At 35.1% G+C, this 21,153-nt stretch overlaps 1 protein-coding gene across 1 annotated transcript in view; it reads right to left on the reverse strand.

Moving 5' to 3' along the window:
- Positions 1 to 21,153, reverse strand: part of LRMP (lymphoid restricted membrane protein) — a 110,038-nt gene that overhangs the window by 21,061 nt on the left and 67,824 nt on the right. The window contains exons 21-29 of the mRNA XM_027838579.1: positions 12,849 to 12,895; positions 12,694 to 12,755; positions 12,470 to 12,577; positions 9,343 to 9,413; positions 7,258 to 7,318; positions 4,908 to 4,971; positions 4,793 to 4,823; positions 4,384 to 4,524; positions 1,134 to 1,268 (exon numbers count right to left, since the gene is read on the reverse strand). Coding sequence (XP_027694380.1) covers positions 1,134 to 1,268; positions 4,384 to 4,524; positions 4,793 to 4,823; positions 4,908 to 4,971; positions 7,258 to 7,318; positions 9,343 to 9,413; positions 12,470 to 12,577; positions 12,694 to 12,755; positions 12,849 to 12,895 — 720 coding nt within the window. The remainder of the gene's footprint in view (positions 1 to 1,133; positions 1,269 to 4,383; positions 4,525 to 4,792; positions 4,824 to 4,907; positions 4,972 to 7,257; positions 7,319 to 9,342; positions 9,414 to 12,469; positions 12,578 to 12,693; positions 12,756 to 12,848; positions 12,896 to 21,153) is intronic.

Consider the following 21,153-nt stretch of genomic DNA (forward strand, 5'->3'; position numbering starts at 1 on the left):
AAAGAAAGAAAGAAAGAAAGAAAGAAAGAAAGAAAGAAAGAAAGAAAAGAAAAGAAAAGAAAAACCATTTGTACTTCCGCTTGCCTGACCTGCTTTCCTGGAAACTACAGCTTTGTATACATAAAGTAGATAAGAAAACTGTAAGGCTATAAAGCAGTTGTATAAACTAAAGCTTTTATACTGAGCATAATCCTAGAAAATGTGTACAATGTGGCTGTAAAAAGAATATCTCCTAAGGAAATATCAATCTTTGTATTAGATATTCCACATTCTGTAAACACATATGCAAATCTAAAGACACTTTTCCTGGCTTTACCAAATGTTTAATAGCTGCTTTGTTTTCTTTTACAGTTCTATATCCCAGAGATAATGACCATCTATAAACCAGAAGGGAGGCTCTAATTGCCTGGGGTCTGTAGAGTATATAAAGAAGACTTTGCCAGACCCAAGCTCAAGGCTATTGTGTAATAATAGAGGCCTAGAATTCTCAGATCGCCAAACCTGAGCCCAGAGACCTTGTCCCAAGCAATCACTGCCTCAGTGTCTCAGAGGCATAAATCTGAAATGGTGGATAGTGGTTACACACATCAGAGGCAAGGCCTCTTCTATTTAAAAGCAGATGGACTGGGCCTACTGGGCCACAAAAAAATGCTGGTTCTTCGGTTGGTGTGTATGTGACCAGAGACTCTACAGCTGCAGAGGAACATGTGCCTAATCTGAAAGCACTTGAGGTACTTATTTAGATTTCCTGTAGTCCCTGATCACCTAAGATTCAATTATACCATAGCCTTCTACAAAAGCCTTGCTTGCATCCGTGAGCTGTGCATTGGGCTGTGCTTTCTTTTCAGCGATGTACACGCAGGTTTACAACATGAACATTTCACTTAGAAAGCATTTACTATTGAGTGCTGGAGCAACAGGCAGGGGAGAAGGATTAACTCTCCAGCCTCTGAAAATCAGCCCTTCAAATCCAGCACAGTACATATTTAGACAAGAAAAATCCTCATAGATTTGTCCAGATAGAAATGTTTAAAGTTTCAAATCGTGGTGACTAAGAATTTAAGTAATCTAGTAACTCGGTCACCCAAAGTCTTTAATTTATTCCACTTGCAAAGTGAATAATTCAGAATTACCTGATTAATGGCTCCCAGCATCTCTGCCTTGCTAGCAACTCTCATTGTGCACTGGTTAAGGAACTTTAAACTCTTCTCCAGCTTCTTAATGATTTCTTGGGCTTGGTTATCATCTTCACAGAGAGTTATTAAAGACTGCACAAAAGGGAAATAAACTGTTATGTATGAGGAATAATGAATGTTGCATTTCAGACAAACCAGAACTCAAAAATGAGAAATGTAATAATACAAAAGGTACATTTTTACATGATTCAAAAAAAATTGACTTCAAAAGTACAAGATGGAGGAAATATGGCTAGATAACATTTTATTTGAAAAAATATCTGGAAGTTTTGGTGAGCTGTAAACATGATATAAATCAAGAGTGATATAGCAGCTAAAAAAAGTTAATTTGATCTTAGCTTACATTACAACAGGAATAGTTTCTGTCTAGGACTAAGAAGATGACAGTCCCATTGTATTCTAGTATGTCCAGATTTTACCTGGTATAGTTTTGTATTTAGTTTTGGGTGCTACCATTTAGGAAGGATATTGTTAAACTGGAGAATGTCCAAAGGAGGCAACTAGGATAGTAGAGGACCTAATAACCATATGATATAGGATCATCTGAAGCAAATAGGGATGTTTAACCTGAAAAGAAGATTTTGGAAGGATGTAATAGGTATCTCCAAGTACTACCAGCACTTCCATGTAAAAGGGAAACTAGGTGTGGTATCTCTAGCTCCAGAGGGCAGAACTAGAAACAATGCGTGGAAATTATAGACAGAAATTTGGACTTCATAGAATTTCCCAAGCTTTCTAGGTTTGATGAATTTCCTGATAATTAGAGATATCTAAAAATGGAATAGGTTGTCATAGGGCATGGCAGATTACTACTCACTAGAGATCTTTAACTGAAGGTTGGGTGACTTTTTAAGCATTTCATAGAAGGGACTGTTGTTCAGACTCGAGTGGCCTCTCAGATCCCTTCCAACCCTATTTCTGTGGACTTCTCTAGGGGATTAAGATGGTGGAGAGAATAACAACATACATTGCTATAGTGGTTACCAAGCTACTTTAAACATATTATCTCACTTGATTCTCATAGCAGTCCTGTAATATGGGCAGTACAAGTATTACTCCTATTCTTCAGAAAAGGAAACTGAGGTTCAGAGAAGTTAAGTGACTTGCCCAAAGTTATATAGCTAATAAGTAGATGAGCAAGGTCTCAAGTCTTCTGGTCAAAAATAATTTCTTTTGTCATGAAGGCCCAGTGAACTATAACCCCTTTGTTACCATCACTTCACAGGATCACAAAGCTTAAAAGGATCTCAGGGGCTATTTAGTAGATCTGAACCTGGAATCATATTGGAACAGGAATCTCTTTACAACTTTTTGATAGTCATCCAGTCATCACCTGAAGAGCCCTAGTTAAGGGGCAGCACGTCACCTCCTAAAATTAACTATTCCATCTTTCAGAGTTTTAATTGCTAGGAATTTTTTTCTTTATATCAAGCTAAGACTTGCCCTTATTACAACCTGCACCAGATGTTCTTAGTTTAGCCCTATGACCAAGTATACCAAGTCTAATCCTCTTCTATCTCATAGTCCTTTAAATACCTAAAGATAGCTATCATTTCTCCTCTAAAGATAAATTTTGAGGCATAATGTTTCTAGTTTATTAAATTTATGGACATGCTATATGGCACAGTCTCCAGAACCCTCACCATCACGATCAACCTCTTCTAAGGTCCGTCAGCATGGGCCAGCCTTCCAAACTCAGTACCCATTTTTTTACCTCTTCCCAGTGCTGATCTAGTGAATCTGCAGTGACTCAATCAGCAAGGATAAAGAGAGGTGTGGTAAACCTCTGATGCTCTGTCTCCTGCTCACTGCCAATGATTGCTACTCCCCAAGGAGTAGTAATGGTTTCACAGGCAATAGGAGATCCAGTCCCCTCATTCCATCTCATACCCTTACCTATCCTTTTCTTCAGCCTAAATCCCTAGTGCTAACTATTATTCCCAATTCACTTCTATAGTGAAATATTTGAAAGACATACTCAATTCAGTTCTTGGTTTTTCCTTTTAAATGTAGTGGAAATACATATCAGTCCTTTTTGAACCCCAAAACTTACTACTATTATTTATGTATATTTTAACTTTCTCTTTGGGGTCTAAATGCAAAAAAAAGAGGGAACCTTTTTGACTTTTTTTCTGTTTCTCATCATTGCTAGCAATAAGTAAGAGAAAGAGCTATCTTATTGTTTAAGGGACAAGAAGGTAGGAAAAAAATTGAGAGTGTTTTGTTGTTGGTGGGGATGTTCTTTTTGCTGTCATTCCATAATAGACCAAGAATGAAGAAAATTGCTAGTAAATATTTAGAGAAGTTTCTAATGAAGCATTCCAGAAATCTGTTCTCGGCTCTGCAATGTTAATATTTTTCTCAGCAATTTTACCAACAGATCTATAAACACATAGAAGGCATACTTATTAAATGTGTAGGGAACAGGGAGTTGAGAAATCTATCTATAGATATTTATCTATAGATAGATATAGATATACACACACTTTCTGTGTGTGTGTATACTTTCTGTCACCTTCTCTCACACACATACAAATGGGAAACACCTTTGTGAATCTCTGAGGGAGAAGTAATGACAGAATATGTGGGATCTAATATGACTAATTGGAATCTAAAAGGATCTCAGTAGGTTAGAACAATAGGTTGAACTTAAGAAAATGAAATGTAATAAAGATAAAATCCTATGTTTGGGTTAAAAAAATCAACCTCAGGATCACAAGTTTGGAGGCATGATTAGGTAATAGCTCATGTGAGAAAAAAAATCTGGGGATTTTAGTGAACTGTAAGTCAGATGAGCTAATAATGTGGCATGGTGGGAAAAAAATAGCAAATTTGGTTTTAGGTTACATTCAAATGAATTCAACAAACATTAAATACCTACTGCGAGCAATACATTCTGTTATGCACCAGGGATACAGAAATAAAATAGTATCCACCTTCTAGATGTTTTCGACTAAACAACACAAACATACACATAAATAACTTCAAGCTAATGGGAAAGGGAAAGAGAAGACAACTGGTAAGATCAGGGAAGGCTTCACAGAGGAAGTAGTGTCTAAGCTTAGACTTGGAAGAAAATCAAAACTCTTCAAAAGAGAGAAAGAACTGTCTGTAGTGTTACCCAAACTCTGAAACCTCTCTAGGTTCCAGAGTATAGAAATAAGTTCCCAAATATTCTTGGTCTAACCTTTAATAACTTTAAACAGTTAGTGATCTCTTTCTTTAGATTCTCTTCAGCCAGATCCCGAGACCTCTCTTCAAGCTTGACTCTTTTCTCCAAGGTAAACCAATCACATTTAAATCCCAAAGATAATCTAAGAAATTCGGCCTGTTATAGAAAATAATACAAAAGGGGTATAAGAATGAAGAGAGAAAATGAGGGTTAATACAAGATTTAAATGTAAAGAAAGATTGCATGAAGAGACACAAATGAATCTGATATACGTGGGGACCTTAGTGAAGTTGCTTCTTAGTAAGCCAAATCCCAGTGTTGCCAATCAAACTGGAGAGGATTCATGTCCCAGTTATACACATGTGAACTTGAGGATTTTTTTATATTTGGTAAAAGCCAAAAATAGAAAATGTTTCATACTTACCTCTACCTCTTTTTCATTTGTAGAAATGCTGCTGAACAAGAAAGAGAAGGACTTCAAACAAAACCCTCAAGAAAGTAATAAGAAACATTCATGGATTGTGATAAAATGAACTTACTGGTCACTTTGTCTAAAGCTGACTGATTTAACACTGGTTACCGGAATAGCAGAAGCAGCAGTTTCTATCAAGGGGCAAAAAGGACATTATTTTGTTAAATCACGTTAACTACTTAATGAACCTTCGTTTAGCTGAGTTATATCTCCTAAATAACAAGTAACCAAAAAAAAGTATGTCATTAAAAGAGCCATGTCAGCTATAGTATTATAGCTTAAACTTGAAGTCCTGATGATTTCAGTCAGAATGTTAAAACCACTGGTTCCAGTGATTAAACTGAACACTGTGAGTTACAAAAATATCTGAAATATGACTAAGTCTCTCAAGTGCATGGATAATGCAGCTGCTCTTACTGGAGCTGAATGTTGAAAAAATATGACACCATTTCCTAGCAGTAATACATACTGGCCAAATTAAAAGCTCTTAAAAAATTCTTGTTAACTGAATCTTTACCAAGGTATTTCTCAATAAAGAAAAAAATGGAGATTAGCGATTCCTCTATGAGAAATGGACCTTAGAACTTAGCATCACTTTGGCAGAAGTCTGGGTTTTATATATGTTTCATAAATATGTCAGCTCACAAAATTGAAAGGGCAATTAAAACTGTTCAGACCTGTGTAGAAGCAGGTGGGAATAATGAAAGGTAACCATCTGACGTTAACATTTTGAGGCATAACTGCTTAAGTTACTGGGAACAAGCAAGCTTTTCAAAATGATATCCTACGATATGCTACATCTTTATAGTTATACAAATGAATTGGAAGGTGTAGACAATAAAGTATCTCCATTGTGTCTATTGTTTGCTGGTTACAAAAAAAGCATTTGGTCTGCTAGGTCAAAAAGCTGCTTCCAGTTCTCCTTCAAAAAAAGAATCTTTGAATTTGGAACTCAAAATTTTAGGGAATCGATGTTAAAAATGTTTTTACATGTAATTGGAAAATATTTAATAAAATAAATAAAAACATATTAAAAATATCTCCTGTCCATATAACAAAATAATACAAGATTCTTGAAAGATGTATAAAAGGAGATAGATGTGTTTAATATTCCTTGATTATTACTATTAAATGAGGCATAAAAGAGGGTGACAAGTACTTGCCAAAGGTGTTTGCCATGATTATGAAGGACAACAAGAGATTCCCTATAAATTCCTCTGGATTCTCCCTTTTGTACCTTATCAGCATGAAAATCTAGAATACTGCAAGAGCCCTGGTGAGACCCACAATCACTCAAGACAGTTTGAGCTGAATGATTCACAATGGAAAAGCCCAGTGGCTGAAGTACTTCTGTTCTCCAGACCATGATATACAAATGGATAGGAAGCCCACAGAGCTACTCCATCAGTAATTATAATAATAGTATTTATATGGCACTTTAAGGTTTGCAAAGCACTATAGTTGTTTGTATATATATATATGTACATATATTTGTATGTACATATACATACATGTATGTGTGTGTGTGTGTGTGTGTGTGTGTGTAATTTAGTCCTCATAACCACTCTGTGAGATAGGTACTATCTCCATTTTATAGGTGAAGGAACTGAGGTTAAGAGAGATTAAGTGACTTGCCCAGAGTCACACAACTAGTAAGTATCCGAGACAGGATTTTAATTCAGGTTTTCCTGACTCTATTTTTAGCACTCTACCCGCTATGCCACCTAAGTGCCTAATCAACATATATACTTTGAATAGATACTTCAGATGGACAATGAACAGGACCCACAACTGAATAGAAGGAGGAGGGAAGGCTGAATTGCCTGAATTGAAATTGGGCAGTGCTTTTAATGACTCCAAGCTTTTCCCTCAAACAAAGATTCATCTTTTTAATACTGGTATTCTTCAGATGAGATTGTTTGGCTGTGAGTCATGGAAAAGCACAGTTGGAGAAGAATCTGAGTAGAATGCCACCCAAAAAGTCTATTCATGGTGGGTATGAGTAGGCGACAATATATCACCAAAGAATTGTGCAGGAGAATTGGTATAAGGGATATCGTCAGAGACATGAATGATGAGAAAAACATGTGGACCAGTCATGCAGACAGAATAAAGGGTAACCAGTGGATAAACCTCTCTCATGGAATGTCAGGAGACCTAGAGAAAGATATACAGATTGGCACAGACATAAATAGAACAGTACAAAAAAGTATGAGTGTGTTGTGATTTTCACTGCTGAGGGGAATACCATTATCAATAAGATCACAAAATCATTGAAGTTTCAAAGCAGGGGAGACAAAAATGGAGTCAAATATTAGCTTTCATTTATTGTTTTAGCCCTAGGTAAAGTAACAGAATTTTAGTGTCTCTAAGTGAGATTCTACACCTACACAGAAGTGGGAGAAAACTCCTCTTACCTCCTCCAATGGCATATTCTTCTTTACACTCCATAACTGCTTCAGGTCCTTCTTTGGTTTGCTAAAATTTGTAGAGATGAAAGACATAATAAAGAACCACTGGAGTACTGCTATGAATACAGTTCTTTATAATGCTTTGGGGTTTTCCTCTCTATCAATAGACATTTAATGTGTATTTAGCATATGCAAGGCAAGGTTTGAAAACCTAGAGTTTAGGATTTTATAATTCTATAAATTTTATAATTTTATAATCTAGTGAGGGAGACAAGGCATAAAGACTTGAAAAGTCAAATAAGTAAAAGAAAACAAAAGAAGACCAGTCATAAGGTGATATTGGCAATAAGTTCTATAAGTTCAGAGAAGGCAGAGATCACATACTATGGGCCCAGAATGGTGTGAGAAATCTCCATGGAAGACAAGGGATTAGAATTTGAATATTCTATTAGTCAGAGAGGAATGGAAAGGGCATATTGAATATTGATGGGGGAAATACTGTGACTAAATATTATTAGCAATGGCAGCTTACATTCACATAGGGTATCACAATTTATAAAATATTTTTCTCACAGGAATCCTGAGAGGAAGGCAGGAAAAACATCATTATCCCCATCCTACAGATGAGGAGAGTACTTCAGAGAGGTTTTATGAGTTATTCACAGTCATATGGCTAGAAAATAACAAAAACCAAGACTTGAACACAGGTCTCCTAGATTGAACATCAACGTTCTTTCTATTATACCACATTACTTCACTTCTAGAGAGGCAGGAAAGCACAGACCTTTGAGGGTTATTTTGACACAAAGTTTATAATGAAATGTGCTGATGTAGAAAAATGGTGGTAGACAGGACTTTTACTGTATACATGGATAGTGAATATTGTTTTCACTAGACATAAAATTATTACCTCTTTCATAACTAAAACTGTGGGATTATAATATAACAGGGTCCTAATTGTATTACATAGAAGGATGCATTTGATAGCCTATGAAATCACAATAATTTAACAAAAAATTAATGTTCGAAATATTCTATTCACTTCATTAAATATTCATTGAGCTTTACTATATGTAAATCACAGTGCTAAGCACTGGAGGAATAAAAGAGTCCCTAAAAAAATCTTTACTGCATGTTAGAATAGCAATCAAGAAGAATGAACAGTGTTTTTATTACATATGGAAATCAGCCTTTAATCTGTTGGCATAGTTTTTGCAAATTCAGGGTCACCAACCCTAACAGCTTGCCTTGATATCTCATTATGGGGTAGAGGGAAACCTGGAATCTCAAAGGCTATCCCAGTGAAGCATAAGCTTCACAAGTCTTACCAAGCTGGAAAGAGTTCAAATAAAGCCCTGGAGATGGGCATTCAATGTTATCCAAAAAGCAGCTAGCTAAGTAGAAAGAGGCTTATTCTCATAGGCTCAGTTACCTTGTGAGGAATGTTTTTGGTCATAGCATTTATTGAATTTGGCTTAGAAGGGTGTGGAAGGACTGTGATCTGTATGAGTAGAGAAAAGTACCTAGAATGGTACAACTGTGGATGCTTGAAAAGTTGAAAAAAAATAGGGGCAGGAAGGTAGCACAGTGGATAGAGCACTGGTCCTGGAGTTAGAAAGACCTGAGTTCAAATTCAGCCTCAGAAACTTGACACTTACTAGCTGTGTGACCCTGGGCAAGTCACTTAACCCCGATTGCCTCACCTCCCCCCCCAAAAAAAATATAAATGGTCAAGTCTCAAAATAAGGGTTTAACAAATTCTGTTTGTAGAATCTGTGATGTCATGACATTATGTTTGTGAAAGTTCTTTGAAAAAGGAAAGAGTAAAGTACAAATGTAGAATGTTATCATTATCATCATCTTCATTATTATCATCATAAAGGGCCTTGGGTTTGGAATTAGTCAACCTGTGTTAGAAGCCTAGCTTGGTTACTCACTAACCTTTCTTAGCAAGTCACTTAACTTCTCAGGGATGCAGGTTCTTGTATGTGAAATGAGGATATCAGGCTAGAAGCCTTCTAAAGTCTTTGCTAGATCGAATTCAATACTTCTGTGATCACCATTAATAACAGCATTGGCCTAGTCTCTTACCAAATTTAATGTGGTTTTCTTTTCATCCTTAGAGATGTGAAATGGAACATCTTCATTAGCTAAATTTTTACCTATGAGAGAAACACACAAAAGAGTAGATAAAATAAAAAAGAGTTAATAGAAAGAGATGAAGGAAGAGATGAGGGGAATATGAACAGTCATTATGGGTCTTTAAGAAGTGAACATATATACATATAAATCTACCCATACATAGATGTATATAAAGCTCTAAAAGTTAAAGTTGACTAGAATTGGAAAAATCCACAGCAACAATTCCCCAGTGCTCAAAGGCAGTGGGTATAATTTGCTAATAAAAATGAAATGATAGTGCATAGCCAGCATGGAACTTATTTAGGGAGATGTTGCTCGCCCTCATCAATTCCATTCAACAAATACTTATTATTAAGTGCCTACTATATATAACGTGCTGGAGATATAGAGACAGATAATACAGCCCTTGCTCTCAAGGAGCTTATATCTTAATAGGTGTTAAAAGGGATAATGAGATACACAAATTGTATCACTACTATATCAATAAGAAATTGGGAAAGGAATGGTAAACAATTTTCAGAATCATGGTTACCTTTTGTGATTTGATAAATAAATATTGGGGATTCCATACATGACTGATACGTAAAAGTGATTTCCTTTAACTTAATTCAATTCTCTTTAGATAAAAAAAACCATAGATTAAAGAGACAAAGATACTTTTAATTTATACATTTTCACTATTTTAAGGTAATTATTATGATTACTTTTATTTTTATCATCTTCACTTCCAAATTTATCTCTTTTCTCTTCCCTAGTAAGCCCATCCCTTGTAACAAAGAATAAAAAAGTGAAAAAAAGCAGCTCAGCAAAATTAAGCAACATATCAACCATGTCTGACAGTATATATAAAATGTTGCACATCTATATTTTCCTCTCTCTGTAGAGAAGGGACAGAGGTATGTATTATTTTAAAGATATGTTAAAAGTTTCAATTATCAAGCACTTATTTTTTTCTCCCTACCACCTCCCATACCACAACTGAACAGAAAAAGAAAAGAAAAAAAATCCTAACAAATATGAATAGTAAAGCAAAGCGATTTCCCATATTGCCTATGTCCAAAAGTATATGTGTCATTCTGTGTCTTCAGGCATCACATGTCAGAAGGTGGGTAGCATGCTTCATTTTTGGTCCCCTGGAATTGTGGTTTACCATTGGATTGATCAAAGTTCCTAAGTTGTTCAAAGTGATTTTTCCTTACAATGTTGTTCTTATTATACAAACTGTCCTTCTGGTTAAGCTCATTTCACTCTGTGTCAGCTCATCCAGGCTGTTTTTCTACAACCATCCATTTTGTCACTTTTTAAAATGAAGTAATAATATTCTATTACATTCATATATCACAGTTTGTTTTTACCATTCCCCAATAAATAGCTATCTCCTTAGTTTCCAGGTTTTTGCTCCTACAAAAATTTTGTGTGTGTGTGTGTGTGTATATATATACACATATATATATATATATATATATAACACATATACACATAAGGATAGATAGATAGCTAGATACTTTCCCTCTTTTGTTGATTTTGTTGGTATTGCTGGGTCAAGGAGTGTGAAGAGTTTAGTTATTCTGGGGGCATAGTTCCAGATTGCTTTCCAACATGAGAGAGGTGCAGTTTCTCATACCTCCTTTGGGGCCAAGGTTGATCATTAAAATTAATTCTATAATATTAAGATTATTTTTGGTTGCTGTGCTATGCAATAGAATTCAAATCTATAATGTATATATTACCACATTACTACTGGCCCATCTGAAATATCTTTGCCTCAGGACATGAGGTTTGCTTATTTTCCTTCCCCTATTTGGTCATTGGCCTAGATTCTCAAAGAACACAAGCATAGTGCTATCCAGCTACAAGTGGCTAAAAGCCACAGCTTGTTCTCAGAATCACATGGCTGCAGTGGCATTTTCAAAGGTCGTCCAGTTAATATCATTACCTTTTTGGTAGACTGGATACTAAATCATTCTGAAAAAAATTAGATTTGATTTTAAATATCTCCTAGGAAGTAGGTAAGGTATATAGGTTCTCTTTCAGTTATCTGTCCCAGTGTCAAATCACCATTACTATTAGGAAATTTTCAAGTCTCATCGAATATCTTCATCCTGTAGTTTGGACCCATTTCCTCTCACTCTGTCCTCAGAGGAAGCAAAAAACAGTAAACAAGGCCATCTTACCCCTTAGCTTTCTAACTTACAATTTAACTCAATTCAACAAATATTTATCATACTCTTGCTATATGAAAGGCCCTATGCTAGAAGTTAGAGATACAAAGACAAAAATTAAGAACAAAAAAAGTAATCCTTTTCTTCAGAAAGCTGACATTTTATAGGGGGATACAATATGTACACAGATAAACAAACACCTCACAATTTAGGAGAGAAAGAGTACTGACAGCGGAGAGAATCAGGAAATATCTGAGTATAAGTTAGCACCTGTTCAGAGTCTTGAACTAACCTATCATCCAAGAAGTGGAAATGAAAAGGAAGTATACTCCAGGACTGATGTACAGAAGGTTGAGTTAGAGAAACATAAAACAATATGAAATAAACCTGGAATATCAGGCAGAAGCCAAATTAGTGGAGTGTTTCAGTGAGAGCTGCAGCACAATACAATGGAAAGACTAGCTGTGGAATCAGACAACATGCTACCTCTGACGTATACTACTGGTGAGACTTTGTTCAAGGCACTTAACTTCCCTGGCCCTCAACTTTCTGATCAGTAAAATGAGCAAGTTTAACTAGTATAGTGACTATACTCTTGAATGGAGAGAAAGGGACAGATACAAAAAATGTTATTAAAGCAGAATCTATAGGACTTATCAACTGATTAGATATGTGGGGTAAGGGAAGAGGAAAAATTAAGTATGACTCAGCTTATGAACCTGTATAACTGGGATGATAGTGGTGCCCTGGACAAACATAGTAAGTTTGGAGGAGTAGATTTGGGGGAGAAGATAATGAGTTCTAGAACTTAATCAAAGTTCCTTAACTTTTTCTTACAAAATTCTCAGAGGCAATAGTTTTACTATGTACAGTCTTGGGATAAAAATAATTCCTTATGTCGTTTTACACCTCACCTTGGTTTTCTATCATTATAGAAGCTGATGGTGCTGTTTCCTCTTTTTCATACTGCAATATGGAATCAAGATGATCAGAGGCCGTAGTCAAAAATCCAGAGCTTGAATCTACAAAAAGGAGGAAGCAGACCAAATTAATACAAGGCAAATGTATCATTTGCCTAAGTACTTATTTGCACATTTCAACATGGTACACAGGGAATAGCTTTTCTAAGACTTCTTACCACTGGAGGGTACCGGATTGTTCATGGAAGAAGTGCGTCCAGGGAGTGCTGTAGGATACTCACTGCCAAAAATATGAAAGTAGCGTTTTTTAGGATTATTATGGCTAAAGAATTATCTTAGAAAGTAAATGAACGTGAAAAAAAAATAGACAAACCTGGCCTGCAGTAAATCATCAGGTGGTAACTGATGAACCACGCTCTCCTTTAAAAAAATTACAAAGAGATATTCAAACTGATGTTCATTTTTCAAAAGGTTCTCAAGAGATTTCAAATCATTCTATACCCAATTTACCTTTTTGTGATAATGTGGCATTATAGCACAGGTAGGTGTGTTTTAATTTATACACTAGACAGGTTTAATCCATAAATACATATTAGGTTTCTAGCCACCAGTGTGCATAGTTTCTCAAAATTTATATAGTTTCTCAAAATTTATCTGTAAATAGTCTTACTTTTAAATGTACTAGGAATGGTAAAAATTTAAAGGAAAACTCTTATGTAATGTAAATAATCCTTAGGGAACTTTCAAAATAGCCAAGTTAGAGATGTTAATAAAAACACAAATTTATTATCTTGGAAGCAAATCTCCACAAGCAAAATATATTAAGTTTCTATGTATATACGTATGCACGGTCAATCTTAAATAATTATCTTGAGTATTCAAGTTAAGTTCTGAGTTCATGCAAAAGTGAATCACAAGATTTAAATTTGATCTATACTTCACAGTTCTTAGGGTACACAGAAGGAAGAAAGCTGTCCAGTCTAAAAGCCAGTGAACAGAATAAATTTTATATAAACAGTATAAGTATCTCAAACTCTTATTTGTATCTTTTGTTCTATGTCATAAATCAATAACTGTGAGGATTTCAACACCCAAGTGTTGCTTGTTTGATTCCGTAACCTTAGACTTCTCACTGTCTCCTAATTTTTAATCTGCTTTTCAAGGCAGCTTACAAATTTGTATTTAGACATGGCAAGTTGTTCATCAAAGCAAGAAAAATTCAAAGTATATCATTAACAAAAGTTAGCTTATTTATCTGTTGTTTGGTCTTTTCACTTTCCTAAACATTCAAAACTACAGGATAGTTCTGTGGTTTATGTTCAACATACTTAATTCAAATTAACAGATACTTATTAAGCATATACTATGTGAAAGGTACTGTTCTAGGTGGTGGGGACATAAAGTAAAAAATGAAATAATTCTTGTTGTCAGGGAGCTTACATTCTCCCAAGGGGATAACGACATGTCAACAGATTGATATCTGCAAGGTAATCAAAGGCAGAAGAGAATGCCAACAATTGAGAGGATCAGGAAATCATGGAGTCATAGGATTGTAGAGTCAGAAGAAATCTCACTGGTCCCCAAGACCAACCCATATCTAAAAGAGAATTTCCTTTCACAAGATTTCCAACATATGGTCATCAATTGTTTGCCTGAAGACCTGTAAAAAAAGGAGAAACCACTACCACCCAAGGTAGCCTTTTAGATAGCTCTAATTGTTATTAAATTTTTCTTGAACTCAAGTCTAAATTGTCCTCTTTTCAATTTCTATCCATTTCTCCTCAGTTCTATCTTCTTGGGCCAAGGAGAACACCATGAATACTCTTTCACATGTCAGTCTTGTAAATTTGAAGACAATTATTTTATTATGTCACCTCTTAAATCTTCTCTTTCCCTGGTTAAATGATCCCTGTTGCATAGGTTTATTTTTTTTTTAATTAAAGAAATGCTAATTGAGTTGAAACAAAGAAACAAAAACTTAATTTAAACTACTAATTGCAATGATTCAAATCACTTCTGGCATGTTACCAAACTTCAGTTGGAATCACAGGCATAAATGTTTCTTTAAGGAAAACCAAAGACAAAAGTAGCTATTTAAATAGCCACTGTTACAGAGTTCAGTATAAACTACTGTAATTGTTTAAATACTAACAATATTCTATAGGCTACCTGGTACAAGCTTCCTATGAGGACAATTTTCTAAAACAGAAAGTTAGACTTAACATAAAGGAAAAACAAAATGAAAAAAGCTTCCTAACAATTAGAATGATCTCAAATTAGAATGGAATGCCTTGGGAGATAATGGTTCCCTAATGTGACAGATCTTTTAAGAAAATGATTGTTTGTCAGGTATGTTGTAGAGGAGCTTTTTATTTTTCCAGGCATGAACTGGATCAGATGGTGACTGAAATCCTTTTCAACTCTGAAAAGCTGCTGATTCTGCATCTTGTTCCAAATTAAACAAGTGCTTAGTCAAACAGCCTTCTAATTTATTTCAAAACCTTAAAAATGACCGGTGTTTTCATCAGTATTAGTATACCTTCTTTGATGCAGAGCATAACCTTTTCATGCCTTAATAGATGGTGGTCTTGAATTAGAATGGTCAAAAAAATTAGTCAGTGACTATGATGATCTGGTGATGAGTATATCTAAACTTTAGCTACATTGTCCGTTGGAAAGCAGATTCACAAAATGTCATCAAGCCTTTTTAGCTTTAAGTTGTGCCAATGTTTATGCTATGTTGCACTAGCCTTTGAGAACCCCTAATAATCTTCATAGCACAATGAGATATCAGAGCACGACAGTAGTATCCTTCATAATAAGATTCATTTGAGTTTCCACTAATTAACACGTTTCCCAAAGTTCTGTCTGAGGTTCCCTTCTCTTCCCTCCTTACATTCTCTCTTAGCCACATCAACTCCCATAACTTCATCTGTAATGCAGATGGCATACATACATATATACACATACATATACAATCTATATATATGTTCATACACACATACATACATATTTACATATAGTGTCCCCAATGTCTTAAAACTGCTCTAAGACTTTTGGGACACCCTATATGGTCTCTTTCTAGCACCAGTCTCTATCTTGAGCTTCAGCCTTACATTATTAAATGCCTAGTGGACATTTCAAATTTGAAGTTTCAGAAACATCACAAGCTTAACAAATCTAAAATTGAGTTCATTATCTTCCCAAACCCTCCCCCTTTCCAAACTTCCTTAATTCCTGCTGATGATACCACCATTTTCCCGGTCTCCTAACTTTCTTAACTTCAACATTATCATGGTCTCTTCTCCCCATCATTCCATCCATATATATGATCAACTGCCAAACTTCGCTGTTTCTACTTCAATATTTTTTTACATGTGACCTATTCTCCATTCATACAACTATCACTTTAGTGTAGACACTCATCACGTCTCACCCAGAATAGTGCAAAAGCCTCTTAGGTCTCCTTGCCTCAAATCTCTCTCCTGTTCAAAGTTTTAACTAGTCTCATTGGAAATTAGTCCTTCTCTAAGACTTTTCAATATAGCTAAACTGACCTTTTTTTCTGCTCCTCAACACCATATTCCACCCCTAGTCTCTGTGTCTTTGCTATGGCTATCCCACATGCGTGGAATGTACTCCCTAACTACAACTAACAAAGCACTCTTCCTTTAAGATAGATCTCATGGTGATCTTCTAAATTAAGCCTTTACTGATTCCACAATTGGTAGTTCCTTCCTCTCAAGTTACCTTGTATTTAACTGCTTTGTACTTACTCATTTTATGTTTCTGTAAATACTAATTTTCTTCTTTGGAATGTAAGCTTTTTGAAGTAGGGTTTATCTAATTTTTTGTACGTATATCACCAGTTAAACAGGTAAATTGGTTTGATATTAATCCCAAATCATTAAATTGTATAAACCCAAGCAATTAGAAATGAACTTGAGTATACAGTGAACATGAACTTAAAAAAATAAACTAGATCCACTAATTTTTCTCATGAATTCCAAGAAAACTAAGACAGAACTCAAAAAAGATGTTAGATGTAATAGTTGTGTAAGATGCCTTTCAGTTAGTAGTAATGGCTAAGACAATGTTTGTTAAAGTAGGCAAATATCATCCATGGACAAAATTCACCAAAGCATTCGTATAATTTTGCTCCTTCAATCAGTATGATTAGTATAAAAAGGCTCCTGTAGCCAAACTACTAATCCAAAAAGAGAAAAGAAGCTCTGTGAACTTTCTATACCATAGTTTGTATAGGATAATTCAGGAAGCAGAAATTAATGGATTAAGATAAAGGATAAAAGAAATAAACTATTTAAAAAGAAAAAAAAGTCCACAGATAAGGCTTACTTACACGGTGAAGAAGTCATCAAATCCTGCACATTCTAATAAAATATAGTGGAACAAAAACACCCTCATTCTATTCAGGGCATTCAAATATTAGCCTGCATAACATTTGAATGGAAATCCAAAGCATAGAAATTTGTTCTCGATGGTAAGCAAACCTCAAAATGGGGTGGGGCAGAGTGAAGCAATGGGGGAACAGATTCTCCCATGGGCGGGACCACAGAACAATGTTTAAGCATTGGGTAATAAAATTTATAGAATAAGAAATAATCAGAAAGTTGTCATAAAAAAAAGAAACTGGGCTAGATTACTTTTCAAGATTCCTTTACCATTATTCTAAGATAATTTTTTAAATTATGTGTGTGGGAAGACTCTTTTAGATTTTTTTTTTAAATTTAAGTTTGCCTATCGTCCTGTCTGACATAGCAAAACATTGATTGGTAGTTCAAGTTTTCCCACAGGTTAAAGCTTACATCACCAATCAGTGTTTTGCTATGTCAGACAAGAGAATAGTTAGATAAATTTAAATTAAAAAGCAAAACAAAACTGATCCCATATACATATAAGCCTTGAACGAAGTAACTCACTATTAACTATCTGAAGATATAACCAAGAAACACTGAAATGGCTCAGAGTCTTGTCAATATCATCAAAAGATTGGAAGAGTCAAATCTAAAAAATTAACAACTACTGGAATCTGAATAAAATAACAAATCACAATTCCTAAGCAGTTTTTCTCTAACTTTGGCCACTAACTGTGCATCATACCTTCAAACCTCAGTGATATTATTTTGAAATGAATTTCTCATAGGTCTTGGCCTTCCTTCACTCTTTTCCAATCTTTTCACAATCAAGGATATTCTTTGTCTTTTCAGTGTGTTAAAATTACATACATGCTTAAACCAAGATAACAATTAGGATAGCTTGGAGAGCTACTGAGGTAATTAAAGAAAATTGTAGGATCCTAGATTTAGATTTGGAAAGGACCCATGGGGTCACCTCATCCCCCCTTACTATAAAAATGAAGAAACTGAGACACTAAATAGGGTAAGTGCCTTTTCCAAGGTCACAAAGTTTGTAAGTAACAGAGGCAGTATGTGTGGACTTGAGCCTTATGGCTAAAAATCCAGCACTTTCCCCACTGAACTTGCCTCCTTTTCTCTATCATGACACCAGGATTCCATCTTTCCCCCAAAAAGTTATACCATGAAGAGATGTTGTAGGTTGTTAAAAATAGTATCACTTAACATTTACATAGTGCTTTAAGGTTTGCAAATCTTTACTTGTATTATCCCTAATGAAGAACAAAGACAAATATGGACAACTTTGATTTCCATTTTACCTGACCAGAACTCAGTGCTATCTTCTCTGCTTCATATTTCTCACATGTGATTATGGAAATTCTCAAATGATAAGACATCATGGAAATGGGCTAAGAAAACAAGCAATTCAAAGTTTTCCCCTTCCTACAACTACACTCATATTGGTAAGCTCCAGGGTTTTGTTAGAGCTTCCCACAAAATTATTTAAGACTACCTGTTTCTTAAAGTGTGTCAAATCTGGATAAGAAACAGTTAACAAACATTTAAGTGTCTACTATGTGCCAGTCATTGTGCTATCTGTTGGGAATACAAAGAAAAACATAGCCCCTGCCCACAAGGAGCTCACAGTTTGATGGGGGAGAAAACATGCAAACAACTACGAAAAACAACCTATCTACAGGATAAACTATAATGAGAATTAACTGGAATCATGAAAGTCTTCCTGTAGAAAGTGGAATTTTTGCTTTGACTTGAAGAAACTAAGGTAACCAGGAGGCAACAGTGAGAAGGAAGAACATTCCAACCATGAGGGACAGCTAATAAAAATGCCTGGAGTTGGGAGTTCAAATCAAGTACCCTGGCAATCAGGAAATCATCTTTGGAATTATTAAATTCCATATTTTTAAGCCAAATAACACCCTCAAAGTATCTATGAGTAATGGAAATTGTAAGGTATAAAAGAATGAGTACTGGGCTTCAAGTCAGGGGAGATCTTCTTTCCAATCCTATCTCTTGTCACTTACTAACTGGGTGGTGATGGGCTAGGCACTTAATATAAGCCTCAGAGTCCTCAAATATAAAATGGGGATAACAATTCCTACTTCACAAGGTTGTTGTGAGGATCAAATGAGAATGTATGCAAAGTCTTTTTTAAACCTTCAGGTGCTATAAACCATTTTTATCATCCTGGCTAAGAACACAAAACTTACCACTAGTGGGCTAGACACTCGGTCATAAATTTTTTTGGCCATGGTAATTAATGAAACAAAGAAAAATGGGAAATTATCCTCACTCCTTTTAGTTCTCTTCTGCTTTTTCAATGACTATGGCAGGCTGGTGTGCAGGAAGGCAAATGCTAAAGCATCAAATAGTTTTTACAGCCTTTTAACATCAAGTTCTGGTACTCTAAATATAACGTCTTTGTCCAATAACCGATAATTTTCTACTAGTGGAACTGAATAATATAAATCTTGATACTCTTACTGTTTAGCAAGCTGAAAGATAAAAGGTAACTGATGCTAAATGGATGGTTCACATGTTTGTGTAGGAGAGGCAAATAAAGTACTTATTGTGTAAAAGCAAAAAATAAACATTTCATGGGACAGTCATCTCATATCACATTGATCTTAACAAGTATGTATTAAAAGACCAGCATCTTGATAATTCTAGATTATTATACATTTGTTGCAGAGTATAAGACTGTAGAGAACCTCTTTGAAAAACTCAGTTAGACATTTCTAATTATATTTAAAAAACACTTTTAAGATTCAGTGACTTCAATGAACAGGTGGGTATAGGGGAGTATAGTGAAAAATATTTTAGAAAATATGGCTCAGGATAAAGAAGTGCAAGTGGCCAAATGTTTATAGACTACACAATAGATCCATGCCCATGTGTCAGGAATGCTTTATGATATTAATCACTTGAAAGGTACATTTACTAACTATATCTTAACAGGCAGCAAATGACTGGTTATCAACGTAGAAGTCATTTCTGAATTATTTCTCTGTGTACAGCCAGATCATTGACTTAGAATGAACACCAAAATCAATACTAAATTAGAAGAAATAAAAATGAGAAGACAGAACACTGAAGCAGCTCCAACTTGACTTATTTATAAGCTACCCAAAATAGGACATGGAGAAAAGAACAGATGTTAACACGTGCTAATTTCTAAGGATGATAATCTGATTAAATCAGTTGCCACAATGAAGAGGCCAAAGGAAGCCAGAAACTATCTCAGCCAACAAAATTTAATCTCCGGGTCATGTAAAAATACATTACCTGAGGAAAAAATCAGTTTAAAACAAACTCTTTTTATAAAATTTTACATAAGTATTTACATAAAATTTTATAAAATTTTACATACAAAATTATGATCAGTATTGAAATAAGTTCACAGAAAGCTTGTGGAGAAATCCAGTAAAGCCATAAGAGGCTGAGGGCCTTGAAGGATGAAACTACAAGGATAACAAATAAACAAAAAATGGAAAAGGTTAGCTAAGAGTTTTAAACAAGATTTTCTCCATCAATGACTGTGGAGCCACCGTATTTGGATTGTTACATTATGATTACTAATGTGGCACATGTGTAAATAGAAATGGCAGAAAAAGGAAAATAAGATTGGAAGTGTCACAGTATTCATAGAGGAGCTCCATAGTGGAAGCAAAACAGTTTTGAGAGTGCTGAGTTGAACTCTCAAGGTATCTGAAATAAAGGAAAATACTAAACACTGAACAAAAATCCCAGACGTTTTTACTAATGAAAAAAAGTGATCCAGAAAGTCTCAATATCTATCAACTTATTTGCTTACCTACACATTTCTACAAGATCTTTATGAAAAAATCTACATATATGTCAAGAGCATCCTTGATGAATCAATCAACCAACCAAGTGGCGAGTGTTTACTAAGTGCCTATTATCTACCAATCACTGTGCTAGGTGCTGTACATACAGGTGCTGGAAATCAAACAGTATCCACTTGCAATGATCTTATAATGGGGGCAAATACCAAATTCATATATAAATATACACAGCATAAACATAAAGTGGGCAAATACAAATATATCCAAAGCAGTTAGACACAAGGTAAAGGGAGGGTACTATTGGTTGGGGAAATTAGTAAAGGCTTCATGTAGAAGATGATATATGAGCTGTATCTTAAAGGAAGAGGACTCTGTTAAGTGGAGTTAATGAAGGAGTATATTCCGGGCATGAGGGTCCACCACTGCAAAGACTCCGAGATGGAAGATGGAGTGTCACATATGCGGAACAAAGTGAAAG

Source organism: Vombatus ursinus, unplaced genomic scaffold, assembly GCF_900497805.2.
Source record: "Vombatus ursinus unplaced genomic scaffold, bare-nosed wombat genome assembly UNPS02014830.1, whole genome shotgun sequence".
NCBI classification, from domain to species: Eukaryota; Metazoa; Chordata; class Mammalia; order Diprotodontia; family Vombatidae; genus Vombatus; species Vombatus ursinus.